Genomic DNA, 24,263 nt, shown 5'->3' with positions numbered 1-24,263 from the left:
TACCAAAAAGTCAAGGCAGGCAGCAGAGGAGCGTAGTCAGGAACGGGACCGGGGTTTACAAAGGGAACTCACAATTTGTGCAATTTGTTACGTAGAACACAAGCCGTCTCACAGCTCTGCACATGGGAAAATACAAAAGGCATAGAAAAGGTGGGGAGTCAGAAATGGAAACTCGAAAAAACAAAAAAGGGCCTGGTCATTAAGGGGTTAAGGTATTTCCTAACAACCAACCACAAAAACGGGCAGAAAACTTAGTTCAACCACAGAGATTTCTTTTTTTATAGGTTCATTGACTTCTGTGGGACTGTCTGAGCCAAAAAAATCACAGATTAGGACAGGACAGGCTCTGAGTGTTTCCTCATGGGCATTAGGCTCGGAGATGGAGCAGAGGAATCCTCATTAGTGATCATGAGCCCAATGCAACACGTGGAGCTGGGAGACAGCCGCAAAAGAGCTTTCAGATATAAATACCTGATATATACATACAAAACATATACATGCACATAGTGTATACATAAAGTACAGTATGAAAAACCTAAATATACACTTACTAGTCATGAAGGAAGACGGGAAAGAATGGAAAATCAGCAGATATTTGTTCCAGGGGCTGCAGGCTCCCTCCCCCACCCTCCCATGGTGACTGCTGCATCATTGTCCTGCAAGTTTCCCCCGCTTGTGTGAATAGTAGCTAACAGAGGGGGGTGCGAGGGGGAGTGGTCTCCTTTTTAGGATGCAGCCAGTGTACAGCTCAGGCCCATTTGTTGTAATCGGACGTGCATCCCTCTATATGTTTATGACTTTTGAACATTTTAACCTACCAAAGTGATTTTAAAGACTGTCTTCTCAGCACATGTTCTACTACATGTTAAGTTTTGGCAGATTTTTTGAGTTTTTTTATAAAGAAATTTTTTTTTTCAATTCTGCCATTTATAAAGTTCAAAATGATCTTGTTTTCAGGCAGATGGTTTTACCTGCCAAATTAGTTACTGAATGACATTTCCTATATGTCTGCTTTAAGTTTTCATCGTTTTTAACTCCTTAAGGATGCAGGTTTTTTTTTCCGCTCGTTTCTCACTCTCCACCTTCAAAAGTCCATAACTTTTTCATTTTTTTGTGTACGGAGCTGTGTGGGGGCTTATTTTCTGCGTATCAAATCTTACTTATTATTCTATGCCGTGTACTGGGAAGCTGGAAAAAAATTCTAAATGTGAGGAAATTGGCAAAAAAAAAAATGCATTTGCGTTACCTTCTTGTGGGATCCGTTTTTACGACTTCCACCGTGCGCTCCAAATAACACCTCGGCTTTATTCTTTGGTTGGGTACAATCACAGTGAAACCAAATTTATAGAGAGTTTGTTGTGTTTTAATACATTTTCAACAATTAAAGCAATGTTTACAAAACAAAATCCATTTGTTTCACCATTTTTTGACGCTAATAACTTTTTCATACTTTGGTGTACGGAGATGTGTGAGGTGTCATCTTTTTTGTGAAATGAGCAGACATTTTTATTGCTGCCATTTCAAGGATTGTGCAACTTTTTGATCACTTCTAAATAAATTTTTTACGTAAGTGATGTAAAATGGTGTAAAAGTCGCGTTTCGGACATTTGGGTGCTATTTTCCATAATGGAGTTCACCGGCAGCAACAATTTGGAATGTGACAATACCTAAAAGCTCTGGATATTGGTAATTTATTGTACTTTAGTCCTAGGCTACAATAAACAGCTGTAACAGTTATCACAGGCGTCTGTAATGAAGCTTTATTGTTAATATTGATTCCTATGACAACCCAACATTTATAAAATCCAATTGTCACAGAGACCAAAAAAATTCTGGCTGGGATTACAATGATAAAATATACAGTTCCAACTTACATACAAATTTAACTTAAGAACAAACCTACAGACCCTATCTTGTATGGAACTGTAGTATTATTATATTGCAGTATATGGTTTTTTTTTTTTTACATAGGATTACAAAGGCACATTGTAGCAAATCTGCAGAAGCCATACAGCCTGAGGTCTTAAAGACCTGAGGGTGTCATGGCAACCGATAGCCGCTCCATGATGACATTATGGGGAGCAACGAAGAGGGTGACTCCAACGCACAACCATCTTTTAAATGCTGCTGGCAGCAATCAAGGGGTTGATACTCGCAATCAGTGCTAGCACCGATCACAGGTATTAGCGGTGGGTGTTCGCTGCAATATGCAGCAAACCCTACCTCTGTATGATAAGGGCTCAGCCCTCTTCATACAGTGTTAGCAGCTCTGCGCTGTACAAAAAATGTCTACCCCTTTTTTCTAAACTATGCCCATTGCCACAACCGCAAGCTGAGGGGGACCTTAATGACCTCTACATAGTAAAATGCCCCATTACTGAGGCCATCGCCCCCCTAAGGAACATATAATATCCCCTAATGCAACTTGGCACCATATAAACCCAGGGTTTAAGTAGGCCCCCGGGCAACAGAGCCATAGTGGGCCTCTTTTTAGCAATCTCATGTCCAGGTGCCACACTGTCCCCCCTACCCAAATAGCCACACTATCTCCACCTTCCCCATAGCCACACTGTTTTCACCCCCCGGTAGCCACAGTGTCCCCCCCCCCATAAGCCACATTGTCCTCCCTAATAGCTACACTATCCCCTCCCAAGTAGCCACACTACTGCCTCATAAGCCACACTGCCCCACTCCAGTAGCGACACTGTCCCCCTCTCCCCAGTAGCCACATTGTCCTCACCCCCCCCCATAAGCCACACTGCTCCCCCCCATAGCCACATCCCCAGTAGCCATTCTGTGTCCCTCTCCGGTAGCCACACTGTCCTCACCCCCATCTCACCCTAGGGCAGATAACAAGAGGAGCCGGAAGGTAATCATTTTTACCATTGGTACAATTTATCTGGAGCCGAATTTTTTTTTTTGCCACCTCAGTGAGCTCCTCTAGGACTCTAGGACCCCGGGCACTTGTCCGAGTAAGCCAGGTGCTGGCGACGTGCCTGTATACACGACTCTTTAATTTTATCCTCCCTTTACATTTGGTTCTCCACTTTTATTTATCTCGCCAAACAAATACATAATACCATCTACACTCCTACCCCACCCATTCTCATATGGTGTGGCCCCTGTTCTTTATACCCCTTATATTGTGGCCTTTGTCCTCCAACCTCCTCATTCTGTGGCATTCTATCCTCTATAACAACTATAATACTGCCCACTATGTGCAAGAATATAACTACTATAATACTGCCCCCTATGTACAAGAATATAACTACTATAATACTGCCCCCTATGTACAAGAATATAACTACTATAATACAGCCCCTATGTACAAGAATATAACTACTATAATACTGCCCTCTATGTACAAGAATATAACTACTATAATACTGCCCCCTATGTACAAGAATATAACTACTATAATACTGCCCCCTATGTACAAGAATATAACTACTATAATACTGTCCCTTATGTACAAGAATATAACTACTATAATCCTGTCCCTTATGTACAAGTATATAACTACTATAATACTGCCCCTATGTACAATAATATAACTACTATAACATTGCCCCTATGTACAAGAATATAACTACTATAATACTGCCCTCTATGTACAAGAATATAACTACTATAATACTGCGCCCTATGTACAAGAATATAACTACTATAATACTGCCTCCTATGTACAAGAATATAACTACTATAATACTGCCCCCTATGTACAGGAATATAACTACTATAATACTGCCTCCTATGTACAAGAATATAACTACTATAATACTGCCCCTGTGTACGAGAATATAACTACTATAATACAGCCCCTATGTACAAGAATATAACTACTATAACATTGCCCCTATGTACAAGAATATAACTACTATAATACTGCCCCCTATGTACAAGAATATAACTACTATAATACTGCGCCCTATGTACAAGAATATAACTACTATAATACTGCCTCCTATGTACAAGAATATAACTACTATAATACTGCCCCCTATGTACAAGAATGTAACCACTATAATACTGCCACCTATGTACAAGAATATAACTACTATAATACTGCCCCCTATGTACAAGAATATAACTACTATAATACTGCCCCCTATGTACAAGAATATAACTACTATAATGCTGCCCCCTATGTACAAGAATATAACTACTATAATACTGCCCCTATGTACGAGAATATAACTACTATAATACTGCCCCCTATGTACAAGAATATAACTACTATAATACTGCCCCCTATGTACAAGAATATAACTACTATAATACTGCCCCCTATGTACAAGAATATAACTACTATAATACTGCCCCCTATGTACAAGAATATAACTACTATAATACTGCCCCCTATGTACAAGAATATAACTACTATAATACTGCCCCCTATGTACAAGAATATAACTACTATAATACTGCCCCCTATGTACAAGAATATAACTACTATAATACTGCCCCCTATGTACAAGAATATAACTACTATAATACTGCCCCCTATGTACAAGAATATAACTACTATAATACTGCCCCCTATGTACAAGAATATAACTACTATAATACTGCCCCCTATGTACAAGAATATAACTACTATAATACTGCCCCCTATGTACAGGAATATAACTACTATAATACTGCCCTCTATGTACAAGAATATAACTACTATAATACTGCCCCCTATGTACAAGAATATAACTACTATAATACTGCCCTCTATGTACAAGAATATAACTACTATAATACTGCCCCCTATGTACAAGAATATAAATACTATAATACTGCCCTCTATGTACAAGAATATAACTACTATAATACTGCCCTCTATGTACAAGAATATAACTACTATAATACTGCCCTCTATGTACAAGAATATAACTACTATAATACTGCCTCCTATATACAAGAATATAACTCCTATAATACTGCCCCTATGTACAGGAATATAGCTCCTATAATACTGCCCCTATGTACAGGAATATAACTACTATAATACTGCCTCCTATGTACAAGAATATAACTACTATAATACTGCCCCCTATGTACAGGAATATAACTACTATAATACTGCCCCTATGTACAGGAATATAACTCCTATAATACTGCCCCCTATGTACAAGAATATAACTACTATAATACTGCCCCCTATGTACAGGAATATAACTACTATAATACTGCCCCCTATGTACAAGAATATAACTACTATAATACTGCCCCCTATGTACAGGAATATAACTACTATAATGCTGCCCCCTATGTACAAGAATATAACTACTATAACTCTTGGACTATATCTGACCAATGAGAGTCTGGATCCAAAACTTAGATGCCCTACACAATATCCAACAATTGAATTGTCCTAATCTGTAAGCAGCTGCTGGGAGGTTCTATACCAGTGATGGCGAACCTTTTAGCGACCGAGTGCCGAAACTGAAAACCCAAATCCCCTTCATTTATCGCGAGGTGCCAACCAAAAATTAAAGCAGTAACTTATTGCTCCCTGTTCTTCAACAACGTTCAATCATACCGGCCTCATGAGGACAGCAACACAGTAGAAAGGAGGAAAAATTTGCATAATTGTAGCTTCTTTCCAGTGTCCCTCTGTACACAGAGAATCGTGGGGCCAGCAGGAGGTCCTCCAAAGATAATTAGGCCCTGCCTACACATTCCTTGGGCAATGGCCCGGGTGCCTACAGAAAGAGCTTGGAGTGCCGCCTCTGGCACCCGTGCCATAGGTTCGCCACCATGGTTCTATACTGTTGGTATAAAAAAAACCATTGAGGTCAAAGTCGGCTCCAGGTTTAGGTGACAAAACCTCTCTCGTACAATTTCACTTGGGGTTTAACCATATTATTCCCACGTGCAGGCAGACGTTCTAGGGTAGCACAAGTAAATAGTATTGCTCGGTGATATGTTGTGGATGAAGCATTGAAGGCCTCTTACTTAGGCGTTCATCTTCTATACTCTGGGGTACTACTATTTGTCCTCTCATATCGTGATTCCTAATGTCTCTCCAAGGGTGAATCTATTTCATCTTTAAGGTGGTCATGGGATTCTCTTTTTGCTTGATAAAGTTTTTTGTCCTTCTGGCTAAGGTCCTGTGTAGTACTCATACTTATCAGTGGTTTGGTGACGCCACGTTACTTTTTGTATATTTGAGCACAATCACTTCTATTTGCCCGGTCTTCTATCTCCTGGTTCTGGTCAGATTCCTGGGATGTTATCACCAGGCACCCAACATTATTTATTTATGATATGTTTTTGGTTGAGTTTGTGTTCATAGGATATTTCTTAGAAGAACACGGCTGAGCCCTCTCCATAGCCGGCTTACCGGTAACACCCGTGATCGGTGGTAACAAACCTGCCGGCGGCTTAGAAAAGTTGGCGCCGCCCATGCGTCATCGATGAGCGGCGATCGGTTGCCATGATATCCTTAGGTCTTCCAAAGACCTGAGGCTGTCTCGTTTTAAACCATTCATTACTGTGTTTGATTTGCACATTTTAATGAATGAAATGGAAAATCCCCATATGCTGCTATACTGTATAGTTGGATCAATCAGACAACCTAGGGTTAAAGTACCCTAGGGGGGTCTGAAAAATAGTAAAAATAAAAAAAAGTTTAAAAAAAAAAATAATAAAAAACCCTAAAAATTCAAACCCCTCCTTTCCCTAGAACTGATATAAATATAAATAAACAGTAAAAATTAGGTATCGCCGCGTCCGAAAATGCCCGATCTATAAAAATATAATAGCAGTTTTTCACTGCATTTAACCCCGTAACGGAAAACTTTTTGCCACTTTTTGATCAAAAGTTTGTACAGTCCTAAAAATGATAGCATTCAAAACGTCATCAAAAGTTGCATAAAATGACACCACCCACAGGTGGGGAGTTAAAAATGGGAATGAAAAAACAAAAAAAGGGTCAGGTCCTTAAGGGGTTAATGAACTAATAAAAAATAGACATCACTTTGCAATACAAGAAGCCAGTGAGGTGGAGGTGGGATGGAGTGATGCTGCAGGAGATGACGTGGAGGCCCCGGGGCAGGTACAAAACATTCTGGAAGACAATTCAGGCGCATCGGGGAGGAGCGACTCCCGAACACAGATACGTTTACACCTAAACACTTGTGTTCAGAAAGTAGTAACACACGATTTACCGGTTATAGGGAAAACCCCTGGTACTAGCTCCCAAATGTAAAATTATACCAATCATATGGTATATGGGGGAACAATGACAGGTGATATGTAACAGCTCTTTAACCCTTTAAGGACCTGGCCCTTTTTTGTTTTTTTTTCATTTCCATTTTTTTACTCCCCACAATCAAAAATCTATAACTTTTTTTTTTCTACATGTACAGAGTTGTGTGACGGCTTGTTTTCTGCGTAAGAAATGGCACTTTATAGTAACAGTATTTATTATTCCATGTCGTGTACTGGGAAGCGGTAAAAAAATTCCAAATGGTTAAAAAAACGCATTTGTGTTGTTTTCTTGTGGGCTTGGATTTTACGGCTTTCACAAATGACTGGTCTACTTCATTCTTTGGGATGGTGTGATCACGGGGATACCACATTTGTATATGTTTTATAATGTTTTCATACATTTAAAAAAAATTACAACCTCCTGTACAAATTTATTTTTTCTAATTTTTCCATCTTCTGGCGCTAATAACTTTTTCATACTGCAGGAGCTGTGGGTGGTGACATTTTTTCTGACTTTTTATGAAGTTTTCAACGCTTCTATTTTCAGGGCTGTACGACCTACTGATCACTTTTATAAAAATGTTTTCATTTTTCAAAATGGCAATGCTATTTTTGACCTTGGGTGCTATTTTTCATTACGGGGCTAAGCGCAGTGAAAAAACGTTATTATATTTTGATAAATTGGGAATTTTTGGACTTGGCAATACCTAATGTGTCGATGATTTTTACTGTTTATTTATATTTATATGACTTCTAGAGAAAGGGGTGGGGGGTTATTTGAATTTTTTGTTTTTTTGAATATCATTTTTTTAAACAGTTTTTTAAAAATGTTTTACTATTTTTCAGACCCCCTAGGGTACATTAACCATGGGTTGTCTGATTGATCCCACCATACACTGCCATATTACAGTATGGCAGTATATGGGGATTTTCCTCCTCATTCATAACAATGTGTGAATCGCACATTGTAATCAATGGGTTAAAACGAGACAGCCTCGGGTCTTCAGAGGACCTGAGGCTGTCATGGCAACGGATCACCGCTCCCCGATGACGTCATGGGGAGCGACGATCTACAACAAGATGGCGGTAAATGCAGAGGAAGGATTGTGTTCACTACTGAAGTACAGCTGCATAGCTATCTGCCATACAACAGCATTGGACCCTGTTTTAAGATGTAAATTGGAATTAGTTTTGCACATGGTGAATGGAGGGGGCTCCCTTGTTTACATTGGGTTTTTCTGAGCACCAGAACCCCCATCTGCCAGCACCTTCCTTTTGAATTTATTTTTGTAGAATTTGGATTGCTGTCTCTCCTTTCCTTCTTTACTTAACTTTTGCACATAAACTTGATGGACATTGAATGTTTGGGCTGCTCCTTTTTTTTTTAATTTATAAGTTTTAGTATTTCCAAATCTATTGGCTACATCTAATGGTGCGGTCACACGTGGCGTTTGAGATGAATTGCATGCGTGTTACATGTTTACCATCTGTTTTGCTGGATTTGAATGCATTTTTATTCATTGCTGGAAGTGTAAGCAGCTGTGAAAATGTTAACACAGCTGCTTACACTTCCAACAGTGAAGAGGAACACTTTCAAACCAACTAGATGCATGGTAACGTGTACCACATGTGAGTTTCTGTGATGCTTTTAAAAACGCCAGACAAACGCCACATAGTAATAATAATAATTCCTTAATTTACAGGCACACAGATTACGCAGCGCTACACAGACCTTGCCAAATCGGTCCCTGTCACCAATGGCGCTCACAATCTAATCAGCCTACCAGTATGTATTGGTGTCCGGGAGAAAACCCATGCAAACACGGAGAGAACATACAAACTCTTTGCAAATGTTGACCCTGGGACTTGAACCCAGGTCTGCAGCGCTGCAAGGCTGTAATGCTAACCACTGAGCCACCATGCTGCCCTAATGTGTTCGCACCTTCATATGTCATCATCTCCCTGGAGTGTGACTAGAGTCCCTAATATGCAGGCCACATCCCTTAATCCAACATTTATAGAAGTGTCCACTCCTGTACATGAGCCTCTCACGTGGCTTGTGCTCATGTGGATTTGAGACATCTGCAACAAAAAGTCGCAAAAAAAAAGTCAAAAGTTGCACCTGACAGGATAGGAAAAGCTAAACATGTGTCACAAGACAAAAGATTTGATCAAACAACAAAAAAGACGCAAAAAAGGCCTACCAAAAGTCTTAATTATAATATTATAATTTAATATAATTACAAAAAATACCTAAAACACATGTTCCCCATTGTTCAAGATGATTCCCGGGCAACTGCCTACACTTAGAAGTCATTTTATGTAATGAAGTCCAACAATCAAGATCCAAACTGCCCACATTTCTGACACTACAAAAATCAACATGTGTGGATTCTCTTGTGTTCAAAAAAAAAAAAACTTTATTTATGACTAAAACATTTTCTACATTAATTGACGGAAACTGTTTTCACAATCCTGTGTGAAATCTTTGGTGTTGAACAAGAGCTGATTTGCACCTAAAACATTTTCCACATTCAGCACATGAAAATGGCTTCTCCCCTGTGTGGATTCTCTGATGTTGAATAAGACTTGATCTACTACGAAAACATTTTTCACATTCAGTACATGAAAATGGGTTCTCCTCTATGTGCAATCTTTGATGTTCAACAAAAAGTGATTTGTACGTAAAACATTTTCCACATTCTGTACACGAAAATGGCTTCTCCCCTGTGTGAGTTCTCTGATGTTGCTTACAACTTAATTTGGTACTAAAACCTTTTCCACATTCAGGACATGAAAATGGTTTCACTCCTGTGTGGATTCTCAGATGATGAGCGAGAGTTGATGACTCACCAAAACTTTTTCCACATTCAGTACAGGAAAATGGCGTCGCCCCTGTGTGAAATTTCTGATGATTAACAAGCTGTGATTTGTACATAAAACATTTTCCACATTCTGTACATGAATATGGCTTCTCCCCTGTGTGAGTTCTCTGATGTATAAAAAGCTTTGCTTTTTCCCTAAAACACTTTCCACATTCAGAACATGGAAATGGCTTCTCCCCTGTGTGAATTCTCAGATGTCTTAGAAAATTTTTTTTTGCACTAAGACATTTCCCACATTCAGTACATGAAAACGTTTTCTTCCCTTTTTGAATTTTCACGTGTTGATCAAGACTTGATTTCTGGGTAAACTGCTTTTCAGGTGAAAATTTCATTTTATCTCTAAGATTTCCCTCCCCTGTGGAAATATGTGATTGATTGTCTTCTACTTCACCAGAAGGAGATGAGGGGGGACGTCCATGGAAACCTCTTTTACTTTCATGTTCTGAAAAATATAGTCATGAAATCAATATTGGAAGTTTCCTTTACAAGCAGAAGTAAAGCAACGTGTCAGTAAAGAATATAACTACTATATTACTGCCCCCTATGTACAAGAATATAACTACTATAATACTGCCCCCTATGTACAAGGATATAACTACTATAATACTGCCCCCTATGTACAAGAATATAACTACTATAATGCTATCCCCCCCCCCCTTTTTTCTTTTTCCATGTCACACTGTCTATTGCTGTGTCCATGTTTTTCCATGCTATTCAGCAGTGTTTTTAAATATTTTTCTAAATAAATGCTTCCACATGTTTTTAAAGAGTCGCTTACCCTTGGACTTTTTTCATGAGTGCCGGTTTCCCGATTTTCCTCTTCTTTTTTTGATTCCTATAACTACTATAATACTGCCCCCTATGTACAAGAATATAACTACTATAATACTGCCCCTATGTACAAGAATATAACTACTATAATACTGCCCCCTATGTACAGGAATATAACTACTATAATACTGCCCCCTATGTACAAGAATATAACTACTATAATACTGCCCCTATGTACAGGAATATAACTACTATAATACTGCCCCCTATGTACAGGAATATAACTACTATAATACTGCCCCCTATGTACAAGAATATAACTACTATAATACTGCCCCCTATGTACAAGAATATAACTACTATAATACTGCCCCCTATGTACAAGAATATAACTACTATAACACTGTCCCCTATGTACAGGAATAAAACTACTATAATACTGCCCCCTATGTACAAGAATATAACTACTATAATACTGCCTCCTATGTACAGGAATATAACTACTATAATACTGCCCCCTATGTACAGGGATATAACTACTATAATACTGTCCCCTATGTACAGGAATATAACTACTATAATACTGCCCCCTATGTACAAGACTATAACTACTATAATACTGCCCCTTATGTACAAGAATATAACTGCTATAATACTGCCCCCTATGTACAGGAATATAACTACTATAATACTGTCCCCTATGTACAAGAATATAACTACTATAATACTGCCCCCTATGTACAAGAATATAACTACTATAATACTGCCCCTATGTACAAGAATATAACTACTATAATACTGCCCCCTATGTACAGGAATATAACTACTATAATACTGCCCCCTATGTACAAGAATATAACTACTATAATACTGCCCCTATGTACAGGAATATAACTACTATAATACTGCCCCCTATGTACAAGAATATAACTACTATAATACTGTCCCCTATGTACAGGAATATACTATAATACTGCCCCCTATGTACAAGAATATAACTACTATAATACTGCCCCCTATGTACAGGAATATAACTACTATAATACTGCCCCCTATGTACAGGAATATAACTACTATAATACTGCCCCCTATGTACAAGAATATAACTACTATAATACTGCCCCTATGTACAAGAATATAACTACTATAATACTGCCCCCTATGTACAGGAATATAACTACTATAATACTGCCCCCTATGTACAAGAATATAACTACTATAATACTGCCCCTATGTACAGGAATATAACTACTATAATACTGCCCCCTATGTACAAGAATATAACTACTATAATACTGTCCCCTATGTACAGGAATATACTATAATACTGCCCCCTATGTACAAGAATATAACTACTATAATACTGCCCCCTATGTACAGGAATATAACTACTATAATACTGCCCCCTATGTACAGGGATATAACTACTATAATACTGTCCCCTATGTACAGGAATATAACTACTATAATACTTCCCCCTATGTACAAGAATATAACTACTATAATACTGCCCCCTATGTACAGGAATATAACTACTATAATACTGCCCCCTATGTACAGGAATATAACTACTATAATACTGCCCCCTATGTACAGGGATATAACTACTATAATACTGCCCCCTATGTACAAGAATATAACCACTATAATACTGCCCCCTATGTACAAGAATATAACTACTATAATACTGCCCCCTATGTACAGGAATATAACTAATATAATACTGCCCCTCATGTACAAGAATATAACTACTATAATACTGCCCCTATGTACAAGAATATAACTACTATAATACTGCCCTCTATGTACAAGAATATAACTACTATAATACTGCCCCCTATGTACAAGAATATAACTACTATAATACCGCCCCTATGTACAAGAATATAACTACTGTAATACTGCCCCCTATGTACAAGAATATAACTACTATAATACTGCCCCCTATGTACAAGAATATAACTACTATAATACTGCCCCCTATGTACAAGAATATAACTACTATAATACTGCCCCCTATGTACAAGAATATAACTACTATAATACTGCCCCCTATGTACAAGAATATAACTACTATAATACTGCCCCCTATGTACAAGAATATAACTACTATAATACTGCCCCCTATGTACAGGGATATAACTACTATAATACTGCCCCCTATGTACAAGAATATAACCACTATAATACTGCCCCCTATGTACAAGAATATAACTACTATAATACTGCCCCCTATGTACAGGAATATAACTAATATAATACTGCCCCTCATGTACAAGAATATAACTACTATAATACTGCCCCTATGTACAAGAATATAACTACTATAATACTGCCCTCTATGTACAAGAATATAACTACTATAATACTGCCCCCTATGTACAAGAATATAACTACTATAATACCGCCCCCTATGTACAAGAATATAACTACTATAATACTGCCCCCTATGTACAAGAATATAACTACTATAATACTGCCCCCTATGTACAAGAACATAACTACTATAATACTGCCCCTATGTACAGGACTATAACTACTATAACACTGCCCCCTATGTACAGGAATATAACTACTATAATACTGCCCCCTATGTACAAGAATATAACTACTATAATACTGCCCCCTATGTACAAGAATATAACTACTATAATACTGCCCCCTATGTACAAGAATATAACTACTATAATACTGCCCCCTATGTACAAGAATATAACTACTATAATACTGCCCCCTAAGTACAAGAATATAACTAATATAATACTGCCCCCTATGTACAGGAATATAACTACTATAATACTGCCCCCTATGTACAAGAATATAACTACTATAATACTGCCCCCTATGTACAAGAATATAACTACTATAATTCGGCACAAAAAGAGAGTAACATCAGCAACAGGCAAAAAGTAAAATTTTATTCAGAAAAAAACACTTTGAAAATGTCATCACTGGAGAGGAAAAAGAGGTTACACATTTCTGACCTCGAAAATAGGGTCCTTATTCATACCTAGTATCCAAATGGTGTGGGATCCGTTTAAAAATAGGAGGAAGCTCGAGGAAAGGAAGTTCCCTCCCCCAAACGGAGCACACACAGGAGGATTACAGATTACAAACACATGAAAAAATATAGGTAAAATATATAAGTACGGTAATAAAAGGCTTAATATGAAGTGAATTACTAAATATATAATAAGTCACTTTTATAATTCAAACCAGCAGGATATCTAGTGCCTAAAGAGGAAATCCACTTAGCTTCCTTCATATGCAAATTTTTAATTCTATCCCCACTTCTTTTATTATCCGGGACGTGGTCAATAGTGGTCACAATAAGATCGGACATATTGCCAGATTGAACATCCCCAAAGTGCTTTGATAGACCTGTAATATTGGGTGTACTAGATATCGTCGATGGGTTGGCACCTGTGATGTGCTCTGATAACCGATCTTTTAATTTTCTGAAAGTGCACCCCACATATTGAAGATTACATGCTGAACATTCAGCCAGATACACTACAAAAGTAGTTTTTGTCTATAAATGTTGAAATTTTTTCCATTAGCCGTAGAGTTAAATGAACATGTTTTACGCATGAATTTGCATATCTTGCATCTCCTGGCACCGCAGCAGAAGCTTCCTTTGTAGCATAACCAGGTGGCAGCGGAGTTGACACTAGAGAAGACATTTGGGGATAACAAGGGTGGGGGCGCGACGGGATACACACATGATGCCATCAGACAGAATTTGTTTTAAGACTATGTCAGTTTCCAAAATCGGTAAGTGTTTTTTAATAATGGCAGCAATCTGATTATATTGTGGTGTGAACTGAGTGCTAAACATTAGTCTATAGGAATCACAAGACTTTGGGGGTTTTCTCTTTCAAATAATGTGAATGAGGCTGTAAGCTCACGCTACGTTTAGCCCGATAACAAATGGCTGGAGTATATCCTCTTCGGCACAGACAAGTAGTCATGATCTGGCTTCCTGTTTTATAAGTTGTATCGGTAGAAGATACACGTTTGGCGCGGATGTATTCGCCAATGGGTAAGTTACGTACAGTGTGCTGTGGGTGACAACTCTCAGCTCTCAAAGTGGTATAACAGACTTGTTCAGTATTGCCTGTTAGAGTTACATCCAAGAAGGAAATGGAAGATCCACTGTACTCAACAGTTAACGATAGATTAAGAGGGTTGTGGTTAATGTGGGCAAGGAAATCAAGTCCAGTCCACACCAGGAGACAGTCGTCGATATACCTGCCGTACCATTTTATATGATCTATGAAAGGATTAGAATGATGATAAAGGTTTCTCTCCTCCCATGAAGCCATGTAAATATTGGTAAGGGAAGGAGAGAACCCATGGGACAGCGAGAAACCTGCAAGAAAAATGTATCTTCAAACATGAAAAAGTTAATACTGTAACAAATATAGTCCTGCAGATCCATGGCATAAATACTATATTTACTAAGATGGTAAGCGACAGCTTTGGATGCCAAATGATGCGGTATGCAGGTGTATAACGCTGTAACGTCACGCGACAACCAGGAATCCATGTTAGTCCAGGACATTTGATTGACAGCTGCAAGAAGAATGGCTTTTGTGTCTCTTATATGGCCCGGGAGTCGGGTAACAAGGGGTCGAAGTAAATTTTCCAGCCAAGATCCAAGTTTTTCCATCAATGAGTTTGTACAAGATACTATCGGGCGAAAGGATGTAGATAAGCCTTCTTTATGTGTTTTCGGAATCATGTAGAAATTGGAACATGTGGAAACGTCAGGTAAGAGGTACTGCGCGGTGCGTTTATTAAAGAAGCCAGAGTGTAGACCCTCAGTTATAAGTTTCTCCATTTCCAATTTAATTTGCGTTGCTGGATCAGATGACAACTGACCTTTGTCAGACGGACAAATGATAATATATGAATTATCTTTTAATTCTTGAATAGCTCGGATTCATTTTTTTGTTAAATTAGAATGTGATATAGAGCATTCATCATGAAGTAGCTGTAAATCTTTTCGACAGCTTCCTGAAATAGGTCCATCACTGGTACCCTGGAATTAACCAGGTAAAACAAGGGATTTTGTATGTTAAGCATACTAGAAGTGTTAGTTGTGGAATTAGTGATGTTACTGCTAGTATGCGATTGTTCTTGTAACTCCATAAGGTTCAAAACGGAACAAGCGAATGATTTTATTTAAATCACATATAATAGAGAAAAAAATTCATTTTAGTCGTAGGGGAAAAACCTAGACCTTTGGCTAGGACCCGAAGCTGATGTAAAGATGAGGTGCAAGCCGATAAATTAATGACACTGAAAAAATTGGTTAATTCTTGGTTGTTTTGGGCATTTGTCGGGTTATATACTGACCAGGTGAGCAGACACTTTGCATCTCTTTGTATGTTGACATTTACTATTTTTGTCTCCGGTATACATTTGTCTTTGCTCCCACGCGCATATACACAGTATTACATATGTTTGAGAGCTGAGAGTTGTCACCCACAGCACACGGTACGTAACTTACCCATTGGCTAATACATCCGCGCCAAACGTGCATTTTCTACCGATGCAACTTATAAAACAGAAAGCCAAATCATGACTACTTGTCTGTGCCGAAGAGGATATACTCCAGCCATTTGTTATCGGGCTAAACGTAGCGTGAGCTTACATTCACATTATTTGTAAGATAAACCCCAAAAGTCTACAGATCTATAAACTAATGTTTAGCACCCAGTTCACACCACATTATAATCAGATTGCTGCCATCATTAAAAAACACTTACAGATTTTGGAAACTGACATAGTCTTAAAACAAATTCTGTCTGATGGCATCATGTGTGTATCCCGTCGCGCCCCCACCCCTGCCACTATGTTATCCCCAAATGTCTTCTCTAGTGTCAACTCCGCTGCCACCTGGTTATGCTACACAGGAAGCTTCTGCTGCGGTGCCAGTAGATGCAACATATGCAAATTCATGCGTAAAACATGTTCATTTAACTCTACGGCTAATGGAAAAAATGTCAACATTTATAGAAGAAAACTACTTTTGTAGTGTATCTGGCTGAATGTTCAGCATGTAATCTTCAATATGTGGGGTGCACTTTCAGAAAATTAAAAGATCGGTTATCAGAGCACATCACATGTGCCAACCCATCGACGATATCTAGTACACGCAATATTACAGGTCTATCAAAGCACTTTTGTGATGTTCACTCTGGCAATACAAGGGCGGTTCAATAAGTACCAGTGTTTGACAACAGAGGGCGTTCCTGAGGGAAGTTGGTGTTATCATCGCTTGCTGCCTTCTATCAAACAACGGCAAAACAAATTGCAGACCGATTGATTGGTTAGTTTGGATTTGGCAGCCATTGGAGTAAGACATGTTTCGTGATTTTCGCTAAGATCAACAAACGAAAATGCGCTAATTAGCAGAGGCCGTAGGTGTGTCGACTGGAACGTCAATTAATATTTTACATGATAAGTTGGCGATGGAAAAATTGTCGGCCCGATTGGTGCCGGCTGTAGAGTTTTTGTGTCGCCGTTGATGAAACCTGGATTCATTACGCCGATTTTTTGGGATGCGAACGGCGTCATCCTCATGGATTTTTTAGAAAAAAGAAGAACGATCAACGGACAATACTACAGTGAGATATTGGACTGCTTCGACAAAAAAATGGAGGAGACACGGCCACATTTGGCGAAAAAGAATGTGCTGTTGCACCAGAATAACGCCGCCAAACTGCATGAATTGCGTTATGAATTGCTGCCGCACCCGATATGGCTCCTTGCGACTTTTTCTTGTTCCCTAACATGAAAAAATGGCTCACAGGAAAATTTTTTAGCTCAAACGAGGAAATCGTCGCTGAAACAGAGGCATATTTCAGAGAGTTCGATCTTTCTAAAAGTGTATCTTTCTAAAAGGGGAATATGTTGAAAAATAAATAAAACAATTTGGGGAAAAATGGTGTCTTCATTTCTAACACGGGTACTTATTGAACCACCCTCGTAGACTGATGTGACTGGAGGAGGAAACCAGAGACAGATGAGCCGGTGTCTATGTCATCTCCATCTCCTCCCCTGGATGTGACCTCTCCCTGCAATGTATAAGGGAAGAATAACCCACAAGATACATGAAAGGCTCTTACCCTCCTCTGTCACTGATGAGGGGATTTCCTCTCCGCTCCTCCTTCCACCACAACTTTTCTGTAAAGATTCCAGACGAGGGACATGGGAAAACAAAAAGAGGTGTCCAGAGATTATCTTGTATCTCAGTGACCGACAAAAACTTCCAGAAGGCGGGAACTTAGTGGAAATAATCTCCTGTGGAAAGAGAAAGGATCAACATTAATCCAATTATTTTACAAATCAACTTGTTGATGTTACAGTTCAGATTCAATTGTATAAAACAATGTGATCTGATCCTGAGGTGGAGGCTGCGCTCATGGACACCAGGACTTAGTTTATTCACTTCTCCTGCTCTGAACTGCTCTTGTTCTGATGGTCTTTACCACAATCTTTAGTAAAATAAGAAACCATTTGTTGGTTTGACCCAACACAGTAACCATCAGCATCATCTCATAGATCCTCCACCCACTGCTGCTGGAGAAGGTTACTAGAAAGGTTGATTGTGTGAAGCTACATCTGATTTATGGGAATCTCAGCTCCATCTACCTGGTGATCCTGTGGGATGTTCTGCTCTGGATCCTCTGGACAATCTTGGGAATTTTCAGGTCTAGGACATCTATCAGGTTGATTTCTCTGACTGCATCCACCTATATAAAATATATACAGTGACTGATACATTGTCTATATGTGATGATGAGATGATGGAGGAGGTGACCTCACACCTGCTCTGTCCTCTATAATCAGGAAGGTCTCCTCTTACCTGGTGATGTGAGGGGCTGGTGGTCCTCCATCATGATGTCCTTGTACTGGTCCTTGTGTCCTTCTATATACTCCCACTCCTCCATGGAGAAATAGACAGTGACGTCCTGACACCTTATAGGAACCTGACACCCACAATGACACAGTCATCACCCAGACACCTCCCTTGTGTTATTGTACAATGTCCCAGCATTCCCGGCAACGCTCACCTCTCCGCTCAGCAGCTCAGTGATCCTGGAGGTAAGTTCTAGGATCTTCTGCTCATGTATCAGTGAATGAGGTGGAGGCTCGGTGATGGGGCTCTGGGTCCATCCTCCTGACACACGGGGGGTCACACACTCACCAGACGACTTCTTCACTACTGTGTAATCCTGATCAATACATTGATCCAAATAATCATTCATCTTTTCAGTTTAATTTATAAATATGAGAGCGACGTCCTCTGAGACTCTCACCTCTCCACTTATCAAGAAGATGATCTCCAGGGTGAAGTCTAGGATCCTGGCAGCCATCTTCTCTCTGTCCTTCTCCTTCCATGGTGGACCCTTCACCATCATGATGTCCTTGTAATGGTCCTTGTGTCCTTCTATATACTCCCACTCCTCCATGGAGAAATAGACAGTGACGTCCTGACACCTTATAGGAACCTGACACACACAATGACACAGTCATCACCCAGACACCTCCCTTGTGTTATTGTACAATGTCCCAGCATTCCCGGCAGCGCTCACCTCTCCGCTCAGCAGCTCAGTGATCCTGGAGGTAAGTTCTAGAATCTTCTGCTCATGTATCAGTGAATGAGGTGGAGGCTCGGTGATGGGGCTCTGGGTCCATCCTCCTGACACACGGGGGGTCACACACTCACCAGACGACTTCTTCACTACTGTGTAATCCTGTGTATGGGGAGACACTGATCACTACATAGATCCTAAGAATCCTTCACCTCTCCAGTCATTCCCAGTGTTATTCATAGAGAAAAGAGCGATGTCTCGTGAGACTCTCACCTCTCCGGTTATCAAGGAGATGATCTCCAAGTTCAGTTGTAGGATCCTTGTATGCATCTGGTCTCTATCCTGGACCTTCATCTTTCAATGAAAATTCTGTCAGTGAGGAATCTGGATCTAAAGAAGCTGAGGGAAAATGAGGAGGACAAATGATAAATTCCATCTTACAATAGTCTACCATGGACCTACTTGACTATATAGAGATATATTTCTGTTCCAAATGCCACATTGGGCATCTGGAATTGAAAAATTCTGGTTGCTTATGTGCTGCCTACAGTGGTGCACCATATGCTGTTTCCAGAACCAGTGGGAGGTGCATTCTGCCAGCCAGCCAATAGTCAGCCATCTAACCATATTTTATACGTATGTGGTACTGTAGAATATTTCCAGAACAATAATATTGATTACAATCAAAACACTTCAATTAGTACAAGAGAAAGAAGAGGATAAATTCTGGAGGACTTCCTGGAAGAACAAACCCAAGATAATCCCAGAGACATTTCGGGAAGTCTTTGTATGGGTTACATAGAAAAATGTTGTATTGAAATACATTTTGTACATGACACACACATAGGGGCAGATTTACTTACCCGGTCCTGTCGCGATCCCGCGGTGCGTTGTCCGATGTGGATTTGGGGCCGTCACGATTCACTTAGATCGTGTTCCCGAGTTCCTGCAGGTGTCGCTGCTGTGCCAAGGTTCGCCGGCGTTCACCTTCTTCTTCCTGGTGCATGTGAGTGCGTGTCTTGCAACTAAAATGGTTTTTAAAATTGTGTGGTTTTTCCGAAACTGTAGGGTTGTGCGACGGCCACGCCCCCAATTTCTGTCGCATGAAAGCCGGCGCCGATGCGGCACAATCCGATCACGTGTGCCAAAAACCCGGGGCAATTTGGCACAAAATGGAAATATTCAGGAAAACCCGACGGAATCGTGGTTCATGGACCCTTAGTAAATGTGCCCCTTAGAATTACATGCACAAGCAGGTCCCAAACCAGTATTTACACAATTGCAGGGAACATTCACACGTAGCAATAGTACAGGTACATGGGCTTACATATACGTTATGTTAAAATTGGTTCCCCTTTAGAACAATTGGATCTTTCTTTGTGTCTACATTGTGAGGGGCATTTATTAATTATGGTGCAGGGTGTCACTGGAATCGTTCTATATTTTTTAAAGGGATTTAGTTTTGTGGAACAAGGGATTGATAAATTGTTGCACAGACTAAAAGGTTTGGAACTCCCTAGATCAACTTTTAGCTGCTCTCTTTTTGCGCCACAAATTCTGGGAAAAAGGGGTTGGAAAAATAGAAGCAGCAGAAAAACGGTGGATTTACAAGCGCTGCCAAAATTTTGCACTGAGAGTGACTGATTATTGTGGCGCCAACACTTCGTAAATTGAGGCGCAGGAGGTGCAGAAAAAACCCCAACATTTTCAGTTTGAAAGGCCATATGAAATGACCCCCTCGGTTTCGAAAACAATCTGATAAAATCAATTATCCCTTTTTTATAATCAGACATCTTGCCATGCATGTGCAAAGACACAAATCCAAAAAGTTCAGCTCACCTCTGGCCAAGTTCACTCCCAGCAATCGGAAAAACAAAAGCCCCAAACCCCATAGACCCCATATTTTCATATTTTCATATGTACGCGTTTCGCCTACAAAAGCTTAATCATGGTCTACTCACATGTAGAGAGAAACAAATTAATTTTCAAGGATAGGGATAGAAAAAGTAAAAGGACCTATCAGGGGAGGAGACCACAGAAAGACATTAACGAGAAACTATTCAGAGCCCTTCCCATACAATATAATCTTACACAGATTGATACATTTCCTTGGAACATGTGGACGGAAGAAATCAAAAAAGGATTTTTTTTTAAGTATTAAGCAAACAAATACAGAAGGCAGAAATTGGGGGTCATTTACTAAGGGCCCGATTCGCGTTTTTCCGACGTGTTACCCGAATATTTCCGATTTGCGGCGCATCGGCGCTGGCATGCATGCAACGAAAATCGGGGGGCGTGGCCAAGCGAGAACCCGACGGATTCGGAAAAAACGCCGCATTTAAAAAAAAAATTGGTCGCACGGGCCATACTCACATGCACCAGGAAGAGATCAGTGAACTCTGACGCAACTCGGCGGACCTCGGCGCAGCAGTGACACCTGGTGGACATCGGGCGCAGGACCTTCATGAATCGCCGGAAGACCCGAACGCTCGTCCGAGAAGACGCCGCTGGAACGCGAGTGGACCGGGTAAGTAAATGTGCCCCAGTGTGTTTAAACATGAGCAAAGACAATTAGCTAAAATACAAGACGAATGGAACGAAATGTCAGGAACCTGAATATTTGGTCAAAATCCTCTACACAAATAGCAGAATACTTTATCTAATCCCATCATTATCATATTCATTATTATACTTTTTTACAAAATTGTAAAAGAAATGGTAAAAAGATCTCAGTTTTCTAGTTTGGGTGTGACTCAAGAATTCATCCAACAACAAACGTGCTACAAATGTGATGCGAATGGTAAGTAACCAACTACAGCTGTGGGATCTCCGGGGGAAGTTAATGGGTGGGCATTGTTATTATGGTGACAACTGAACCAACTTCTTCTCTATGTAATGCAGAGGGTTAGTTGTGTGGCAGGACGGACATTGTTTCTCCGCAGACAATAGCAGTACACTAGGTAGGAAGGTTTCCTTTGTATAACAACGTGTAAGAAGTCACCTAGTTCTCTTGTCTACTGTTTAGGGTTGTCTACACATAACATTTGCACATGAAATCCTAAGTCTAGAGACGAAATCTGATCTTTCCTGCTCTGATCTACACATCAAACAGCACATTGATGTTCCCACAAATAACCATCCATTGTTACCCAATAGATGTCACCAGTTGTAATAGAACATCCTTCTAGGTCAGATCATTGCATACAGGAATTAAATATATGCTAGTGGTGGCGAACCTATGGCACTGGTGGCAGAGGCGGCACTCGGAGCCCTCTCTGTGGGCACCCAGGCCATCACCCCATCATGAAGTTCACCAGACAGGACTCAAAGAATCTTCCTACAATGATGGGCGAATTTGCCCTCCTCCTTTCGACTACGTTGGTGTCTTTAGGAGGCTGAATGATTGAATGTTGTCAAAGAACAAGGAGAAATAAATTACTGCTTAACTTGCTGCGCTGGCACTTTGTGATAAATCAGTGGCTTTTGGTTGAAGTTTGGGCACCCAGGCTCTAAAAGGTTCGCCATCAATGATATATGCCTTCAAATATATGACCAGCACTAGAGTTGTGTGTAAATTCTTGACATATCTCAAAAACCATGGAAGGAAACAACCCCCTACCACATGCCGATGGCAAGATGATCGTATAAGGGGGTTTGAGGAATGGAGCTGAGGAATCCTCACCAGTGATCATGAGCCCAATGCAACACGTGGAGCTGGTAGACAGCCGCAGAAGAGCTTTCAGATATAAATACCTTCTCACTTACAAACATACAACTACATATCCACATATATACATACATGCACATAGTGTATATATAAAGTACAGTATGAAAAACTATACACTTACTGGTCATGAAGGAAGACGGGGAAAGACTGGACAATCAGCAGATATTTGTTCCAGGGGCTGCAGGCTCCCTCCCCCGCCCTCCCATGCTGACTGCTGTATCACTGTCCTACAAGGGTCCGGCTTGTGTGAACAGCAGCTGACAGGGGGAAGGGGGGGTGTGACCTTTTTAGGATGCAGCCAGTGTACAGCTCAGCCCCATTTGTTGTAATCTGATGTGCGTCCCTCTGTATGGTTATGACTTTTGAACACTTTAACTTACCAACGTGGTTTTCTCGGCACATGTTCTACTATATGTTTGGCTGATTTTTTTGCGTTTTTTAATATAAAAATAATAATAATTAAATTCTGCCATTTATAAAGTTCAAAATGATCTTGTTTTCAGGCAGATAGTTTTACCTCCCAAATTAGTTACTGAATGACATTTCCTATATGTCTGCTTTATGTTTTCATAATTTGCAACCCATAAGGGACTTTTAAGGTTTTTTTGTTGTTGCTCATTTTTCGCTCTCTTCAGAAACCCAAAACGTTTTCATTTTTCCATGTACAGAGCTGTGTGGAGGATTATTTTCTGCGTAACAAATTTTACTTCTCAGTGGCATTATATTTTATTCCAAGCCATGTACTGGGAAGCTGGAAAAAAAATTCTAAATGTGGTGAAATTGGCAAAAAAGCCATTTGCGTCACTTTCTGGCTGTATACTACTAGGGGCTGGCTGTATACTACTGGGGGCTGGCAGACTGTATACTACATGAGGGCTGGCAGGCTGTATTCTGCTGGGGGCTGGCTGTATACTACTGGGGGCTGGCAGGCTGTATACTACATGGGGGCTGGCTGTATACTATTGGGGGCAGGCTGGCTGTATACTACTGGGGGCAGGCTGGCTGTATACTACATAGGGGCAGGCTGGATGTATACTACTAGGGGCAGGCTGGCTGTATGCTACTAGGGGC

General features: G+C 40.0%; 2 protein-coding genes across 2 annotated transcripts in view; one reads left to right on the top strand and one right to left on the bottom strand.

The window, feature by feature from the left end:
* LOC140119963 (uncharacterized) overlaps window positions 1–24,263 on the top strand; it is a 1,020,783-nt gene that overhangs the window by 191,350 nt on the left and 805,170 nt on the right. The gene's annotated exons all lie outside the window — the stretch shown is intronic.
* Window positions 9,465–23,400, bottom strand: LOC140119825 (uncharacterized). Its single transcript, XM_072139234.1, has 7 exons — window positions 23,314–23,400; window positions 19,739–19,864; window positions 19,466–19,627; window positions 18,736–18,859; window positions 18,522–18,622; window positions 17,996–18,170; window positions 9,465–10,530 (listed from the first exon to the last, which is right to left on the bottom strand). Exons 2-7 carry the CDS (start codon window positions 19,817–19,819, stop codon window positions 9,671–9,673), a joined length of 1,503 nt encoding a protein of 500 aa, XP_071995335.1. The 5' UTR covers window positions 19,820–19,864; window positions 23,314–23,400; the 3' UTR covers window positions 9,465–9,670.

The sequence above is a fragment of the Engystomops pustulosus genome, chromosome 2 (assembly GCF_040894005.1).
Source record: "Engystomops pustulosus chromosome 2, aEngPut4.maternal, whole genome shotgun sequence".
Taxonomy (NCBI): Eukaryota; Metazoa; Chordata; class Amphibia; order Anura; family Leptodactylidae; genus Engystomops; species Engystomops pustulosus.
Note: the sequence above shows the minus strand (reverse complement) of the source record. Positions and strands in the feature narration are given on the sequence as shown.

Excerpts from the sequence above, each read along its gene's own strand:
- LOC140119825 (XM_072139234.1), bottom strand. The coding sequence starts at position 19,819 with ATGAAGGTCCAGGATAGAGACCAGATGCATACAAGGATCCTACAACTG. Across the intron at positions 18,171-18,521 it reads ACATCCCACAGGATCACCAG|GAGATTATTTCCACTAAGTT; the intron begins GTAGATGGAGCT and ends CTCTTTCCACAG. Across the intron at positions 10,531-17,995 it reads CTCATCAGTGACAGAGGAGG|AACATGAAAGTAAAAGAGGT; the intron begins GTAAGAGCCTTT and ends TATATTTTTCAG.